The following is a 17,250-nucleotide window of genomic DNA, read 5'->3' on the forward strand; positions in this document are numbered from 1 at the left end:
AAATCACACTAGAACATTTTTTTAATCCCAACCTTGTGCACAAACTGCTCCACGCGTGTTTGCAGGCCCCAGACTTCAAACTTGACTGTGACCAATTTGTAGGAGCACATGATGGGCTCTTGGTTGTCGATCCATCCTTCCTGCAGGATGCCTCGGTTAGTCTTCTTCGACTCAAAATACCGCAGGTCCTGCAAGGCCATGAGACTGCAGTTAAGAAAAATCATTCTTCCTTTTACTCCTTTTCCTTAAAATGCTCCTAATAAGAGTATGGCACACGGAAATGTAAAAGAAATCCACCAGGTGTTGAAACTCGTAAAATTTCAATTTTCATATATTTCTGATAAAAGTCTGACCAATCATTTTATTCGGTCCGAATATAATTATTTGTTGTATCTGTTTTTACTTGCGCTGCTTATGCTGCGTTTGAGTGTAATGGGATATCTGAAGCTTCAGACCTCCAACTAGGCAAAGTGCACTGAAATGCCTCTTACTAAATTTCGAGGTAGGTAGATCTCCCCCAAATTTGCTAATAGGAGGTTCCACTTTGACTTCCCATTGCAATCGAACGCAGCATTTCTCTCGACGCACGTGTCAGGGGAGCGTCAGAGGTCAGGCAGGGGGAAGAGGATGCTAAGAATTGCTTTACAGGTCACGTGCTCATTCTTGTATATTGGGTTTCTGCTAGAACACATGTACATGCTTTAATGTTAAAAAAACACAGTATTCCATACATCACATACCTGGAACCAATCTCATCAACTTGTGACTGGGGCAGTCCGTAGCGTAACTATGGAAGTAGTGATGAATGGGGCTCAAGGCCAGATCCAGAATTTCTCAATGAGAACACCTGCATTCATAACGAGCCTCGTGCAGAGTACAGCCAAGCTGCACGGTGGGAGTCCCTAATCACAAACTTTACGCGCATTAATCACTGCTCCCTGTGGACTAATTATTCTGTAGTGCTATTTTGTATTAGGAACATGTGTCTGTCAAAGTGTGTGTGGGGGGGATACACCACTCTCTACATCCCTGCTGGGAAACTATTTCAATGGAGGTGGAAATGGTCCGTTGCATTTATCTGCAAAGAAAATGTGTCATAAAGGTTTGTGGCGGACAAAGGGAAACTATGACAAATGCTAATGAGAGCTTGTTCCTTTGAAGATGTTTTTATAAAAAACGAAGTCAAATGTATTTTAACTTTATAGCTTCCAGATTCGCTGAACCATTTTCTGTGGGTTGAATATGCTGATGCTTGAAGTTATATTTTACTGTGATCCAGCCTTTATACAACGTCAGAAACCACAGTGTGATTAACCAACAGGACTGTGGATGTAAAAAAATTTTTTTACAGAGTGTCTGTTTACACCATGGTAAAAAAAAGCCTTTGCCGTGCGATCTGGCAATTGACACCGACCATTCATCCACCGCCTTAAAGAGCGACAAAGTGTGGTATTATGGCAGTTAACTGTAGGTGAGTGAATGGGTTAAGCTTTGGATTTTCATCTGGAAGACCAGGAATCAAAACCAGTGTGTATATAGTTTAAAATGATGTTGACTTAGTATTTTAGCAGTTTGGTTATATTTAGACAACAAAAATATAGGAAAACATGGTCAAAATACAATTCTTTGCTACCTACACCCTGCTACAAATAACATACATTGTTATTTACACCCAAAAAAGTATGCACTGCAGTTTTGAAAATCAAATCAAATGCGTAACACCCCTACAGATGTCTAGTGTCAATTTTTTTTATTTTAAAGGATTCGTTTTTTTTGTTGACAGAAGATTGAAAAAAAACATGCCATTAGTACATTAATGCTGTGTGATGAAACTGGCTCTGGTGCATTGTCAGGTGCAGCTGATGTATCCACAACCCATCTGTCTTTAAAATCAAATGATATTTACATCAACCACGCGACACCCACTTTTAGCTCTGGACAGCCTCTCGCTGCTATTTTTAGCTCTGAGAGGATAAAAGCAGAAGACCATAAAGCCCAGTGGGAGTTGTGTATTTACGTATGTGTGTGTAAGTGGAGGTGTCAATAATAAAACCCCACTGCAGTGACACCATGACCCCTCTGGATTATTAATAGCTCAGCTTTTTATGACCATCAGACCCTGATAGACACGCACACACACATGCATACAAATGTCAAATCACCAGAGTTAACGCCCATCACCTCTCCCACACATAAAACATGCATTTCCATCACTCTGAGAAGGCAAATGGCCAGCTGGTGGTCAAAAATGACACGGCGCTGCTGGAGAAAGATAACACTCAATTCTGTTTATCTGCTCACACGCTGTCCCTTCTCTTCGTTTCTCATTTGTCGACTGCTCCCCTCCCCCGTTGTTCTTCTGTTGTCCGTCTCCATTCTCTCTCTATTCTTTTCAAAGACTCCTTCCTCTATCTCTGACATGTGTACATGTATTCATTCACTCTGTGCTTGTTTTCAGCTGCAGTATGGATCGCGGAAGTACTGCGTAACCTTTAGACTTGCCCCCACTGCCACCACTGAGTGTGAAGGGTTTCCAAGCGAGACGTTAAAAGTGATGGATGTTTTTTCGGTGCTATTGTTATTTGATTTATTAATATGTGTCTGTGCTGTACCTACGTGCTTTGGCAATAATGTTTAAAATATTTCAGGCCAATAGAGTACTGTAGGGATGAGTTCTAAAACCAGGGAGTGAATTAGCATTTTTGCATCTCTGGTTCCCTTGTCTCAAAGTCAATGTTTTTTATTTTTTTGAATGTTTTTTTGGTGACCTGCCATAAAGCAATAATTACCTTTCTTGCATTTTTACACTTTTCTTTTGTTATCTTAAAATACTCCTAATAAGTGTATGGCGCGCTAAAATGCAAAAACATATATTTCTGATAAAAGTCAGAGCTTCCTGCCTCCATTGCTCTGTTTGACTTGCGCTAACTATGCTTCCTTTGAGTACCATGGGAAATCGGAAGTTTCGGACCTCCAACAAGGCAAAGTGCACTGGAATGCCTGTCAAAGCGGAACCTCCTACTAGCAAATTCTGGGTAGGTTGATCTCCCTCGAATTCAGGACGTTCACTTTGATAGGCATTACAGGGCACTTTGCCTAGTTGGAGGTCCGAAACTTCGGACTCTAACTGACATGCAAGAACAGTAAGAATTCCTTTAAATAAGTTCTGTGGTTCACAAAGGCTTAAGGTATTTTAATGTTTTATTCTACAACATAGAATACACCCCACTCTTGAGTGCTCGCCCGTGTCTTTGCTAACAAGTGGCCAAATTAGACTATAATCCTCATCATGTGTACCATACAAATAAGCTGGGTGGTCATTCAGAGTCTAACGTTAGCTTTTTTAATTCTGGCGATTGCATTTACGCATCAAAAATCATAAAAGTGGTGTTCATCCGTGAATATTATCTTGATGAATAAAACGTCTAATGATCATAAACGTTTGTATGCCACAGAGCTCATTTTCGGCAACAATCCAAAATCCAATCCAGTGGAAAAATCCCATTGGCTTTCTGTTCAAGGGAACCAGGGCTATGCTAAATTTCAGATCGGCTTACAAAAATACATTATCCCTGTAGCGCAACGTTCATTATGTTGACCTGAACTTTTTAAATGGTTCTGTGAGCGTTTAGCTGTTGATTGTAATGTGATTACAGAAGCGCGGCAGGTGGTGAAATGTTTTTGCTATTGATGTTCTGCAGCTAAATGCCATAACTTCATTAATTTAGTCACATGGATGCTTTAATGGAAAGGCATTGAAAGATAAAGGATGTGTGTGGATGAAAAAGAGATGCTAATCCCTTTAATACCTTCCATATCCAAATCTCACAATTAAAAGATGGTACAATGATGTAGTAACCCTCTGACAAAGAGAATTCACTGGCTCTGATTTGGAGCCTTTGAAACAAAAAAGATCAGTGAAAATATGGTAAGAAAAAAAAAGAGAGGAAATAAAATAAACCGATATGTGTGCAACAAGAAAGGAGATTCTGTGAAACACTTCCTCCCCCGCTCCCACTTCTGTTGTTCGTCTCCATGCTCTCCTCTCTACTCTGTCCTTTCCTTCCTTCCTCTGTCATGTTTCATTCATTTGTTCTGTGCTCCTCTACATTCATATAAACAAAAAAATATATATCATGAGGTCCCGACCCCCCCTTACCTCTGACTCCTTGAAGTGGCGCTCAGGTATCTCATCATACACTATGTCCACAAAACACACCTGTGTTTCCTCCTCTCTGGGCTCGCTGCCAAAGATCTGAGGAAGAGGCAAGAGTACACTGTGTGAGGAGGACAGCTAAATCAATAATGCACTTTAGGGGTTGACAAATGCTGGGATATGATGTGCAGTGATTTCCCCTGTCACTTGATGTGTTGGGGCAGCTTCACACACTTCACAAAGACATGAAAAATAAATATTTCACAGAGGTTCAAAAAGGGGGTTGGGGTTTGACGATAAGATAATTTCCTGTTGGTCTTAAAAAAACGACAGAACACAGATAACATGATTTCCTTCCTTTTGACTTCACCCTCAGACAATACACTAAACAAACTGCGAGGATGAATGTGACTCACTCCGAACAGTGTTGTCACTGATTTCTTCCCGTGTCTGACTCACACAAGAGCAAAGAAGTGTAAGGCAGTTATCCTGCTCCTTTCAGAACAACCTCACCGCTCTTGACGTCACAAAGAGTCGATCGCACCTTCTACGTACGTCCAACTTTTATACAGGTGTAGCCGTAGGCAGAAAGGGCAGTGAGAGGGAAGAAGAGGTTATAGAAAGACATGACGAAGAGAAGAATGGAGGAAGGAAAAAAAAGAAAGACTGTACAAATGGTGAAAGCGGAGGAAGAAGTGTAAAGTTGAGAGCGGAGGGAGCAAACACTTCTATAAGACTCTTCTTCCCTCACTTCTTAAACACCCCCAATTGTTACAATCAGTTTCCGATGTGACACTATGACCGTCTGTGAAACTATCATAGTGGGTTGCAACACCCACAAGCCACCACTAGGTGAAGCTGCGGCATTTTGTTTGCAGCTACAGTATGGATGGAGGCAGTGTTGCGTAACCTTCAGACTTGCCCGCTGCCAACACAGTGTAAAGTGGTGCTGAGGGAGAGGTGGAGATCAAGCTAAGAGCTTTTAACAGTGATGAAATACTCAATTGTTTTTTCGCTATTACTATTACTTGATTTATGAATGTGATGGTGCTGTACCTAATTGCGTTGGCGATAATGTTTCAAAACTTTCAAGCCAATAGCGTTCATCATATTGAGCTGAACTGATTAAATGGTTCTGTGATGCAATTTTTAGCCGTTTATTGTGATGTAGCTACAGAACCACCGCAGGTGGTGGATTGTGTGTGATTTCTTTACATTTGTATTACCTGAACTTGTAGCATGAATGTTCTAATGGAAAGACATGGTAAGATATAATCTGTGTATCAGTATGCTTCTTATTCCAAATCTCACAACTAAAGGGATGGTACAATGATGCTGTAACCCTCTGACAAAGAGAATTCACCGGCTCTCATTTGAAGGCTTTGAAGGAAGAAGATCAGTGGAAATATGCGAGGGAAAAAAAATAGACAGATATGGGTGCAACAAGAAAGAAGATTCTGTGAAACACTTCAAAAAACATATGTTGAAAAGTCCTGCTGAGAAACCCCCTTTTTATTTGTCAGATCTACACAGTATGTTCCCAACCGTACGACACTGAGTTTGACTCACATTATCATTGCTCCCTTTGTTGTCCTCGTATTTGGTCTCTATGTGGATGGAAAACTTGGGCAGGAAGGAGCACTGGAGTGGGGGATAGAAAAGGCATGACATAATTACATAGCTTAGGTTTGGATCAGATCAGATCACACAGGTAGAAAAATGTCTGGCACCTGATCCACAGTATAAAATGTGAGACTGACTGTGTGTATACATCTGTGCTTTATCCCCCAACCAGATGAGCAATAATGATTATTCTCTCACTGTGTTAGATTTACTGCACCGCTCCCCTTCTTGATGATTACTACACAAACACGCACACACACTTTATTGCCTTTGGCCATATTGACTGCTGTTCATCAGCTCTTAAACACAACAGTTTGATTGGATTAAAGCTTACATCAATTATTATAAAACCAAAGAATGATAGAATACTGGTGTACTGATGTAAAAGCTGGTGTGTGTTGGTGTGTGTGTGTGTGTGTGTGTGTGTGTGTGTGTGTGTGTGTTTGAGTGTGTGTGAGAGTGTTTGTGTGTGTGTGAGAGTGTGTATGTGTCTTTGTGAACAAAGACAGCAGGAGGGATGAGGAAAGAATGAGCTATAGGGGCTTGATTCTGGGAGCTCATGGTGAATGCATAGGTTTGTGTGTGTGTGTGTGTGTGTGCGCACTTTCTTATTGTAATTATAGTACACAGAGGAGAAGGAGATGGCAAGAAAAGTGTGTGTGCTATGCAAACGTGTTTGTGTGAGAGACTGAAGGTGGAGGATAAAGACAATACCATTCACAGACTTTTATTCTACATAATCATCATGACTTCATGCAGTGGTTACTTGCCCATGATATGCTTTCTGAGCACTTTATAAAAAAATACATTTCATCTTTTATCATTAAGATCATCATTTCTTACAAAAGTTGACTCATTTTCATCAATACATCTCATGCAGACACGGCTAACTAAAACAAGAGTCTAAAGCAAACCATGTGAGGCTGTACTCAGGCACAGCGCTGCTATGGCTTAAATGCTAACGTCAGCATGCTATAACAACATGCTTACAAGGACAAAGCTAACATGCTGATGTTAAAGCAACACTGCGTGAATATTTTAACAGCTTCAAAATCCTTTTTGATGCTATGCTGACTCGATTCCGCCTCGCTGAACGCCTGTTCTTGCACTCTGTGTAACTCCTGGGAGGTGTGCATAGAGCTTTACAGCACTACCACTGATTTTAGCGAAACTGGATCATGTTTTATGGAGAAAAGATATGTTCTGGTTCTTCCTCTGCTGTCTTCTGGCTGCTCTGCTTTGGCTCTATGTGATTTATGGAATGAATGTAATTGTTAAAGTGAATGATGGACAGAAAGCTGTTGTTGTTCAGCACTTTACATTTAAGCGATAGCTCACGACAGGCCGTGGCATGTTGTAATTATATCAAAGCTAAAGGGCATTGTTTTGCCAGAAGCAAAACTAATCAGAACAAAACATGCATAATCAGCCCCATGAGGCAGCGTGACTACACAAGCACCATCGACTCAGATTATAAACACAAGTGGACCTCTGTATTGTCGCTGGGCTCTTATCGAAATCATGGTGTTTGCTGATTTGAGAATACTGAAAGTGGCCTCGTACGCCCGTGGCATATTTTTCCAGGAGAGGGATGTTCATGTTCAGCAGCAAAAAAAAAATTCAGTTCATTCAGTTTCACATCAGCACAACCTTCCTCAAAAACATCCAGATGTGCTGTGTATCTGTATAGTGTCAGGGGAAAAGATCAGCCTGCTGTCGATTTCATGTGTGCCTCATTGACGTTTCTCAGGGTGTGGCAGACTAATGTTCCACTAATGTCCCAGAGCAAATCATTAGTGCATTTTCTCAATGACAGTCAATTAACCAGTTATACAGTTGAGAGCTTTGGGGGTTTCTTAATGTTTTTAAAGGAAAATTAACTTGGTTAGTTGATAGTGACAGGCGGATCGGTCCAGCGGGGTTGCAGGTGAAGCATGATCTGGGTCCATATGTGAAGCTCTTACAAGTTGATTTGACATTTCCGCATTCATCTAGGTCTAGAGTAGTAATTAAACAATTTGATGTTAGATAAAAGAAATTAGTTTCTGTCTTAGAGTGTCTTTTTTTTTTTTTTAACCTTACAGACATGTTAAGGGAGCTCAGATATCCAGAAGGTGCTTAGAGTAGGAGTGCGAGTCAGTAGATCAAGATTCTGATCAGGATTCATTCTTGACACCTCTGTGCTGAGTTGTTCCAGCTATATCCAACTGGGAGGTGACCCCAGGGCAGAGCCACAACCACTGGGGGGGTTACTTATAACACTTGGGGACCTGGGACCACCTTGAGATTCCCAAAGAAGAACTTACTTCACCTGCCGCCACCATGAGCAATGGAGAACGATTGAATAGCTGATGCTGATTATTATTGTGTCTTGGGTAGGCCTTTAATCAAGGTCCCAGATTACACTGGGTTTTGACTGATGTGAAATTACATGTGTTTCAAATATGGGATGGTTTTAGTTAAATGTCACTGCATGGAAAATGCTCAAATCTAAATCTGAAATGAGATGTTGTATCTGCTTGAATTAGACTTCATTTGCTGCGAGCACAATCTGATGAATGAAGGTCAGAATAATGTCACAAACATGCAGAAGTTCCTCTTTTTCTCTGTCAAACACACACACACACACACACACACACACACACACACACACACACACACACACACACACACACACACACACACACACACACACACACACACACACACACACACACACACACACACACAGCGACATAAACGTGTGCTGTCATTCAAATGTCAATCAGCTGTCAAAAGTCTGAATTGTCAGAGATATTCATTTCCACTACCGCACCAAAAGTGGGTGAGATCGAGCGTGCCAAGGCCAGTTGCTTTTCCACTGACACTTCCACTTATCGGGGCCAATTTCCAGGTGAATATGGCCCATCGTTTACCCATAGGCCAAGCAGAGCTACCCCGGCCTGGTTCGGAGTCGAGAGTCTCTGGATGGGGAGTAGCAGCTGCAGCTAATTTCTCATTATCACTGAAGAACCCGGAAAATGAAGAATGGAGAAAAAAATACAGTATTGTTGAATGGAGGACTTTAGACTCTGCTCACTACCTGGTCCGAGGAATAAGACATTAGCATCTATATATCTTCAGTGTGTATTTTCAGAGCAGGTCTTGGCTTTTGTTTTCTGGATAACGGCCCGTCTGCCTGCTGGCCTTTTAGTCCAGTGGAGCTTTTTTTGGACCTATGGTATTTCAGATTAAAGCGGAGGGAGGCGGCCCTAGTTTAAGTCATAAGAGTCTGTTTATCTGTGGTGTGGAATGAATGAGTTGCGTTTACACCGAGGCGGCATGTTATGAGCGGGTTTCAGAGAAATACCGCGGAGCTATCAGGGCAGTAGCGGAAAGACATATGGGTTTTGTTCACCCAGCGTGCAGTACAGGGTCATCAACACCGGCTGGCTCAAAGATAGCTCGAGCTCACAGTGGCGCGGTAGTGGAAAGACAGCTATTGTATCACAACACACTATGTGTGTTGCGGCATACAGATGTGCACAGACAGACAGATGGTGCAGCGTAGACATTTGAATGTCGCTAATCCAGGAGCCATGAATTCCTGCTGGAGACCGGATTTTCACACACATTTCACCTCTGCCACAAATATTTACATGTCAGCTTTTGCATCAAAGTGTTTTTTGTGTGTGTGGTTTGTGTGTGCACGTGCATGGATGCACACACATTGAAAGTACTCACCGTGTACTCTGACCATATCCCCAGCAGAGGCCATCAGTGTAATAAACAGAAAGCAATGAAACAGTATGAGAGAGATAAGAAAAAAACAATTTAGTTCAAAATGGAAAAAAGGAACATTAAGCCTCAGCAATAGCACTTCAGTCCCAGCAATACCACAGGAGTGGAGTCCATTTTGTATTGCAAAACGTATTAACTGTATGTACAGGAGAGCTGCAGCGCTCCCTGTTATGAAAGTTCCACATAACCATGAGGCAATGTGACATCTGCAGACTGATGCTAGCTGTTCTGATCCAGACTGTGAAGGTTGTTTTACTTTCAAAGGTGGTTGAAAGGTTGTAATGACGACACTTTAAATGAATCTCAAGTTTGTTGTGGAACCTTCATACCTGATAGATACTGCATCCTAGCACTGCCGGATGATTGAACACCACTGTAAGTGAGCCACAATAGCATGACATTGCAATACTCCTAATAACATGCAGTAATATCTTCTGTTATACGTTACACAAACGATGACAGAGCAAAACACGAGTAGTAAATGCAAATAAAAATGTTATGTTCAGGTGCATGGTTCAGGTCATAGTCAAGTTGCTGCTGCACTCTGCACTTTAGAGAATATATTACTGTTGTGCAGTGCCTTTGGGGGGTATTTAGAATAATACATTTCTCACTGAACATGTTATAACATTTTATCTGGTCAGGGTGTTTTAAACTTGTGTTCATGTTTAGCCTTACACATACTGTTTTCTCTCAGCCTGCCTGTCCTCTCCACATCATTTCCACTGTTCCTCTTGACCTCTGTCTCCCCCTCCCTCCCCTCATTGTGGATCGTGTCGTACAAAATATTGCTTCCATATCAATTTGCCCTCACGATGATCCCATCAATTGGCTGCCAGCAGGTGAACCATAACCATGTTTATAGAGCAGGGCAGAAACAGGGAGCTTACGTATGTGTATAAGTTGTTTTAGTAAAAATCATAAAGTCATAGAGATTGTTGATTAGAAGAGACAGTAGCCAATACTAGCTGACATGAAAGAACAATTAAAAAAAAATGCCCAACTGAACCAAATTCCTGCAGACCTCTCTCCATTTTTTCTCGGTTGTCTCTAGACGGTTACCCTGGATTTGTGAAAACTCTCAAGACCAAGATCTTCCATCTAATCCATTTCATCCATTCAATCCAATCAAGGTCAATGTAAAACCTCCACCATCTTAACATCTGGTCACGTTTATTTTTCTCTTGTTAGATTGTGGATGACCAAGGCGGCCTTTTTTGTTTCCGGTTAGCAACCTCTACTTCTTCGTCTCTGTTTACTGACAGATTTTAGCCACGACCACCTAATCCACATTTCTTTTTTGCAACATTTCAAAACTTTACTTAAAATTAGCTTGACAACTGAATGGAAACACGGCTAGTGGTTGTCTAGTTTTTTAAACCAATGCTTATTTTTGTTACATAATATCATGCACTGCAGGTAAAAATGGGAGATAAAAGCGCAAAGATGTTGAATTAAAGTATTACCTGTGATGGTGTATGGATAGTAGTTCCAAGCCTTCTCTGTGACATAGAAGATTTTAGGGACCACTGCTCTGGCCCAACTGGGCAGCTTGCTGAAACACAGTGAAAGAGGAGTGGGTGGGTTTGTCAACTGAAGGAGAAGAAGACTAAAGCAAGGCAGAAAAACCAGATGACAATGAGAGAAATCTTTTTAGTCAAAGTAGCCCTCTCTTTAAGTTGTTCCACTCTTTTGTTTGGCCCTGTAACCCACAAAAAGCAATGACAAGCATCCAGCTGTGTGGAGACATAATAGAGGCCATACACTGCAGACATAATTACCCCTGGGGAAGTTGATTATACATTCTTACACCATGCAGCGGAGCTTGCACCATGATAGATACAGAAAGGGACACAGTGAGCGTAAAGTACAGAGAACTAGCTATTACTCAGCACAATTGATTCTTAACAGTTGCAGCCGAGCATTTTATTGGAGGCCCAATAAAATGCAAATGGAAAAGGCGGAACGACGGGGGCCAAAACTTGGTTAGCTGGAAGGAGATTGCCAAGCCAACGATTTGAGGAATGTATGAATTCACAGGTGAAACAAACAAATTTCTTTTTGAAACGTTGGTACTTTTCAGAGTGCAGCCTCATTATTGAGTCCTGTCACAAACGTCACTGTAGCCCAAATCACAGAGTTCTGCCGACTGAATATCAGCCAATCAAGCAAGGAAAATAGCACCATTAATTGTCATTTACCTGTTCCAATTTTCACTTTCAGGACAATTCTCTTTTAAACCAGCCATTTATCATTTTAACTCCCACATTATCACCTCTTTCCCTTCTTATTCTGTGCCTAACAGCTGTAAATTAAATGTGGAGATTATACTGAGAGTCTGTAATGGACCACTGGGACATGAGACGGACGGCTCCCCTGTGGTCTCTCGCCACCGGATTGTCAAACAGCCGTGGGAGCGTGAAGACACAGCAGACTGGCCACATGTCCTCACACTGCCTTGACTACAAGACACACACACACACACACACACACACACACACACACACACACACACACACACACACATACACACACACACACACACACACACACACACACACACACACACACACACACACACACACACACACACACACACACACAAATGCACACACAGACTGCAGCTATAACATGGTAACAGGTGGTTTGTGGGTGGTGAGAGGCGAGCGCGGCGTCCAACAGTGACTGCTCAAATTATCCATCACTTACACTGACCTCATCTCTCTCTGCCCACACACACAGTAACAAACACGTATATATATATATATATATATATATACACACACACACACACACACAAACACACACACACACACACGGCACTAAACCTTCCTGTCGTCTGAGTTTGTCAATGACACTTCACATTTCCCAAAGGCCCAGTTACTTGTCACTTCTGACCACAAAACCTTTCTCTCTCCCTTCCCGCCTCTCACTTTGGTATTCTCCATGTGGCTCTCTTTTCATCTCTGTCTCATTGTCTTACTTTTGGGAATCAGTGGCCCAGTTGTCTGTGACAGCATTTGATTCTGTGGTCTTTATCTTATGAGTCATATCATTATCGTACACCAAAGGGCCCATAGTGATAAGGAAAGGTTACATTATTGCGCAACAGCCATAAAATACAGTCATTAGTAAGCAAAATAAGTGGCGAAATAGAGCTATTTCCTCTGCTGATTTAATGCTACATCCTCATGCATTTACTAATATCTCCGGTTTTGTCTAGCGCGCTGTTTTGAGCATAAGCATACCCTCGTTAGTGCTGCTTGTTGTCAGTTTTCTGTTCGTTTACATGTCATCCTTTGCAATCTTTAGAGATTTGATAAGGGAAATCAATGAAGTGCTGAACCAGGCTTTCATCCGGAGTCACCTCATTAGTGTACTCAAACGAAAGGTCTAAGTGTCTGTAAGGTTATGTACAAATGATATTTTTTCCAATGTAATGCGTCACAGAAAAAAATGAGAAGCAGGTGAGTGATGATGGGTCACATTCAGAGGAAATTCACAAATGAGACTGAGAAGATCTAACTTCAGACTGTACACGGCAGCTGATTAAAATGTAATCAACATAACAGAAAATCAAATATTCAATTTCACGCTTATCAAGTTTAACAAAGTGCAGGAAAATTGGCGTGGGTAGATGAAAAGGGACACCTTACGGCATTGTTCTCTTGTTTTTTCCTGAAAAAACACGTATTTATACACATTGTAAGTCGTTTATTTAATAAAATTAGGACTGGGTGATACGGTCAAAATCATCTATTCCGATAAAGGTAATTTCATATGTTGATATAAATAAATAATCAATGTTAAGTAACCACATGGTACAGCCTATTTTTTAGATACTTATGTGTAAATTAAATATTTGACAAATGAAAATTGAGACTTTTCTCATTTAATTGAAAGTATAATAGATTTGGCTAATTGTTTCTTGTTGTCGCAATAGAAATGATATAGAAAAATACACGAAATACATTTTTATATTATTTTGACGATAAGTATCTCCTTTCTTTTATATTGCCGAGCGCTATTGGGAAATAAACTGTTTGGTAATGTAAAAGTATTTCAGTTAACATTTTCTAATAAGTTAATGTGTTAATGTGCTTGTTATTGTTACTTTCGACAACACAAGCACAAAATCCTGCTATGATTTTTGCACAGTATCGATTCAATTTGAATGATAAATTTGTAGTGAATTATTGCCTGGCGCTAAATTAAACTGAATGTATATTTCATTGCAAGAAGAAGACACTCACTTGTTGAGGTAGATTCTTTTCTCGGTGAACTGGCCTGATCCATGCTCGGGGTCCTCATATGGCTCGTTCTGGACCACCTCCACCCCCTCCCCGCGTTCACTCTGTTCATGACTGTGTTTGCTGATCATATACAGCTGGCCAATCCGGTACTGAAAGACAGAGAGGAGACAAACAAACAGAGGCTTTATATTTGATTGATTTTTTTACCCCAAGTGAAGGAGTTCAAGAACTTCGGGATCATGTTCACGAGTGAGGGGACGATGGAGCGTGAATTTGGCCGGAGAATCGGAGCAGCGGGGGCGGTGTTGCAGTCGCTCTACCGCACCGTTGTGCAGGCAAAGCTCTCGATCTACCGGTCAATCTTCGTTCCTACCCTCACCTATGGTCATGAAAGCTGGGTCATGACCGAAAGAACGAGGTCGCAGGTACAAGCGGCCGAAATGGGTTTTCTCAGGAGGGTGGCTGGAGTCTCCCTTAGAGAGAGGGTGAGAAGTTCAGCCATCCGTGAGGAACTCGGAGTAGAGCCGCTGCTCCTTTGCGTTGAAAGGAGCCAGTTGAGGTGGTTCGGGCATCTAGTAAGGATGCCCCCTGGGCGCCTCCCTAGGGAGGTGTTCCAGGCACGTCCAGCTGGGAGGAGGCCTCGGGGAAGACCCAGGATTAGGTGGAGAGATTATATCTCCACACTGGCCTGGGAACGCCTCGGGATCCCCCAGTTAGAGCTGGTTAATGTGGCCCGGGAAAGGGAAGTTTAGGGTCCCCTGCTAAAACTGCTGCCCCCGCGACCCGACCCCGGATAAGCTGATGAAGATGAGATGAGATGAGAGATGATTTTTTTATTTATTATAGTGAAAAAATTAAGGTAGGAGGAGAAGCTCAATTCTGACAAACCAACATTGTTATAGTAACTGTCCTTATAGCCACGCATCTGGAGTACAGTTCTGTTGAGGCTATTTGAATGGAAACAATATGCTCTTTGTTTGAAGTCCAACAACTGACTCAACAGTATCTAGTATAATATTTATAGCAGCCATAAAAATAAACACAGAAGGGAAAATACCAGTTGGTCCTGACACCTAGGGACAGTCGCCATAACGAAAGAAAGCTGGGGTATTATGAGCTGTCTGTAGCACGACAAAGGCTTCATCGGGTCAGGACCAAGCAGCACAACAATAGTAACAGCAGCAGCAGCCAGTGAGTGTGGCCCCTTGTGGCAGCTAACACCTACATCTTTTACTCAACACTGACTGACCCACTTGGCCCATTTACAGTGTCACTCTCGGTCGCCTTGACAGGCTGGATTGGGGCGTCACGCTGCAACTATTTTCCATACATTTGGAAAAGACAAGCGCTGGAGTGAGAGTGCTCCAGGACGGAGATTTCCGACTGCTTGTAGGCCTATTTCCAGGCCGGGGGAAATCGATACGGCCCTGATGGTGACTTATGCCGCCCTGCTGGAATGCCAAGAGGTCATGTGGGACTCAACTGTCACACACACAAACAGAGCTCCAACCAAGGATAGCTGTGTTAAGCTAATGGAAAAAAAGCACAAGGACCGCCTGGGATGTTGACTTGTGACTCTACATCAAGCCACAAAAAGCAAGGAATGAAGAGGAGAGAAATTGATAGCGTAGTGGAAAAAGGCAGAGCCAATGTGTACCAGTAAACAAGCTCAGGGTGTAACTTCTTATACCACAATGCCAAATTTTTCCATCTGCCAACCACAAGAGAAATAGCAAAGGGCTGAAACAGGGTATTCCCAGCTGGAATGTTGATGGCCCTGCTTCTGACTGAACAGCTGTTGGATTCTGGCATAATTTTTCCGCTGCGATGACACAGTCACAGGCCAGGCATAATGGAAGAGGATCCTGTGGTCAGTCACACACAAACACAGTCAGAATTAATGATTTGTTCATAGAGAGCAAGATAATGAAAATGGGCATAATCTCTACAACTTAAATTCACTCTAATCAATATTACTATAACTAATGAATCAAATGATCTGTTCCAAAACAACTAAGACTAGGGATTGGAACTGATAACGTACCAATACCAATACGACACCAATTACATTATCAATGGGACCAATCATATTATGGGACCAATTCTTTATTGATATCTATTTTCTCTGCGGTAAAAAATGGTATCAAGAAATGAGAGATTATTTGTACAGCATTTAGGTTTTCTTGGTTAAAGAGAGAAATCTGCTCAGCCTGTCTGCGTGGCATTAAAGTCATAACAACACAGGATATTTGCCCTCAGTAACGAATGTGCTGCTCAGTTGGGAAGCAGTGGCACTTGTGCGTAGAGTATAAAGTACATGGCATTCCTCTTTCTGTGTAAATTAAAGCCACACTTTGGACGGTTTTTCCTCTATGCCATGACTCCGTGTTACAGGTTTCTAGGGAGTGATGAGTTTGACATTATCATTATTGTTCACTTTTTTGCTGCATCGATAAAAGGAACTGATAATGGTTGTGTCTAGATGGTATCAAGTCTCACAAGATGGTTACGGGTAGGTAATGACCTCATATGGTCTTGTTATGATAGGTCGTCGGGAAGCAAGCCTTGCGAGTTTTTGTGAATCTAGGGTTACCACCTAGACATGACCAAAGACCTATCCCTAACCAAGACCCATCTTTGTCACAGTGTTTACAAAGGTGAGCTTTAAAAGGTGAAGTAATCGTTGCTGTTATTATTTTTTTTCCAATTTTATAATAAAGCAGAGCATTACATCATTTGTTGAATATTTCCTTTGTATCTGTATACGGTCATTATGATCCCACAATATGACGTTGGTGTGACAGATTTTCTAGGTCATTTTTGGGCGTCCAATTTCGGTCCACTGAAAGGTTTGTTTCTTAACGCCAGGCAACGTCTTTTTTCGACTTTTGTCAAATGTCCAATGTTGACGTCCGTGGGACCTCAGAGTGAGGGCTTTTTATAGTCCAAATGTGGTCGTTTGTGGACGTCTTTTCAACATCAAATTTAGACAAATTTTAGACTACTTCTATAATATCATGGCACTTTTCTAGGGTCACGGACCTTATGGCCGCCATTCAGCGCCTACGGCTCATTCGACCAACACCTCAAACATGCAGCATTCATCCGTGGCAAGGCTAGTTTGGACATCGAATAGATGTCTAGAATTAGTCATGGACGGACAGACCCAATATAAACATGATCTGCACGTCTATTTGACGTCCAATGTTTAGTGGGATGGAGAATGAGGGAGGTCATGACATTCAGACAACTAAAAGAAGAAGAAGAAGAAGGTTGTTATAGAGATCACTAATTACTTTTCCAGCGATTGTGGTTTCGGGCAAAACAAAAATGAGAGAGGCGGTTGAAGAGCACACATAAATCCCCCTGCTAGATGAAAATCATCAGGGCAGAATACCAACTCAAGGGGACCTCTGAGTGCCACTCTGATCACGCTGA

General features: G+C 41.8%; 1 protein-coding gene across 1 annotated transcript in view; it reads right to left on the minus strand.

Annotated features, from left to right (window-relative positions):
• The window catches only part of pitpnc1a (phosphatidylinositol transfer protein cytoplasmic 1a), a gene marked incomplete at its 5' end in the record, with an annotated part of 41,101 nt that overhangs the window by 2,552 nt on the left and 21,299 nt on the right, over positions 1 to 17,250 (minus strand). Inside the window, 6 exons of the mRNA XM_083931075.1 lie at positions 33 to 188; positions 4,160 to 4,255; positions 5,726 to 5,797; positions 9,503 to 9,510; positions 11,026 to 11,114; positions 13,813 to 13,961. Of these exons, the coding sequence (XP_083787201.1) occupies positions 33 to 188; positions 4,160 to 4,255; positions 5,726 to 5,797; positions 9,503 to 9,510; positions 11,026 to 11,114; positions 13,813 to 13,961 (570 nt within the window). The remainder of the gene's footprint in view (positions 1 to 32; positions 189 to 4,159; positions 4,256 to 5,725; positions 5,798 to 9,502; positions 9,511 to 11,025; positions 11,115 to 13,812; positions 13,962 to 17,250) is intronic.

Source organism: Echiichthys vipera, assembly GCF_963691815.1.
Source record: "Echiichthys vipera genome assembly, chromosome: 17".
Taxonomy (NCBI): Eukaryota; Metazoa; Chordata; class Actinopteri; order Perciformes; family Trachinidae; genus Echiichthys; species Echiichthys vipera.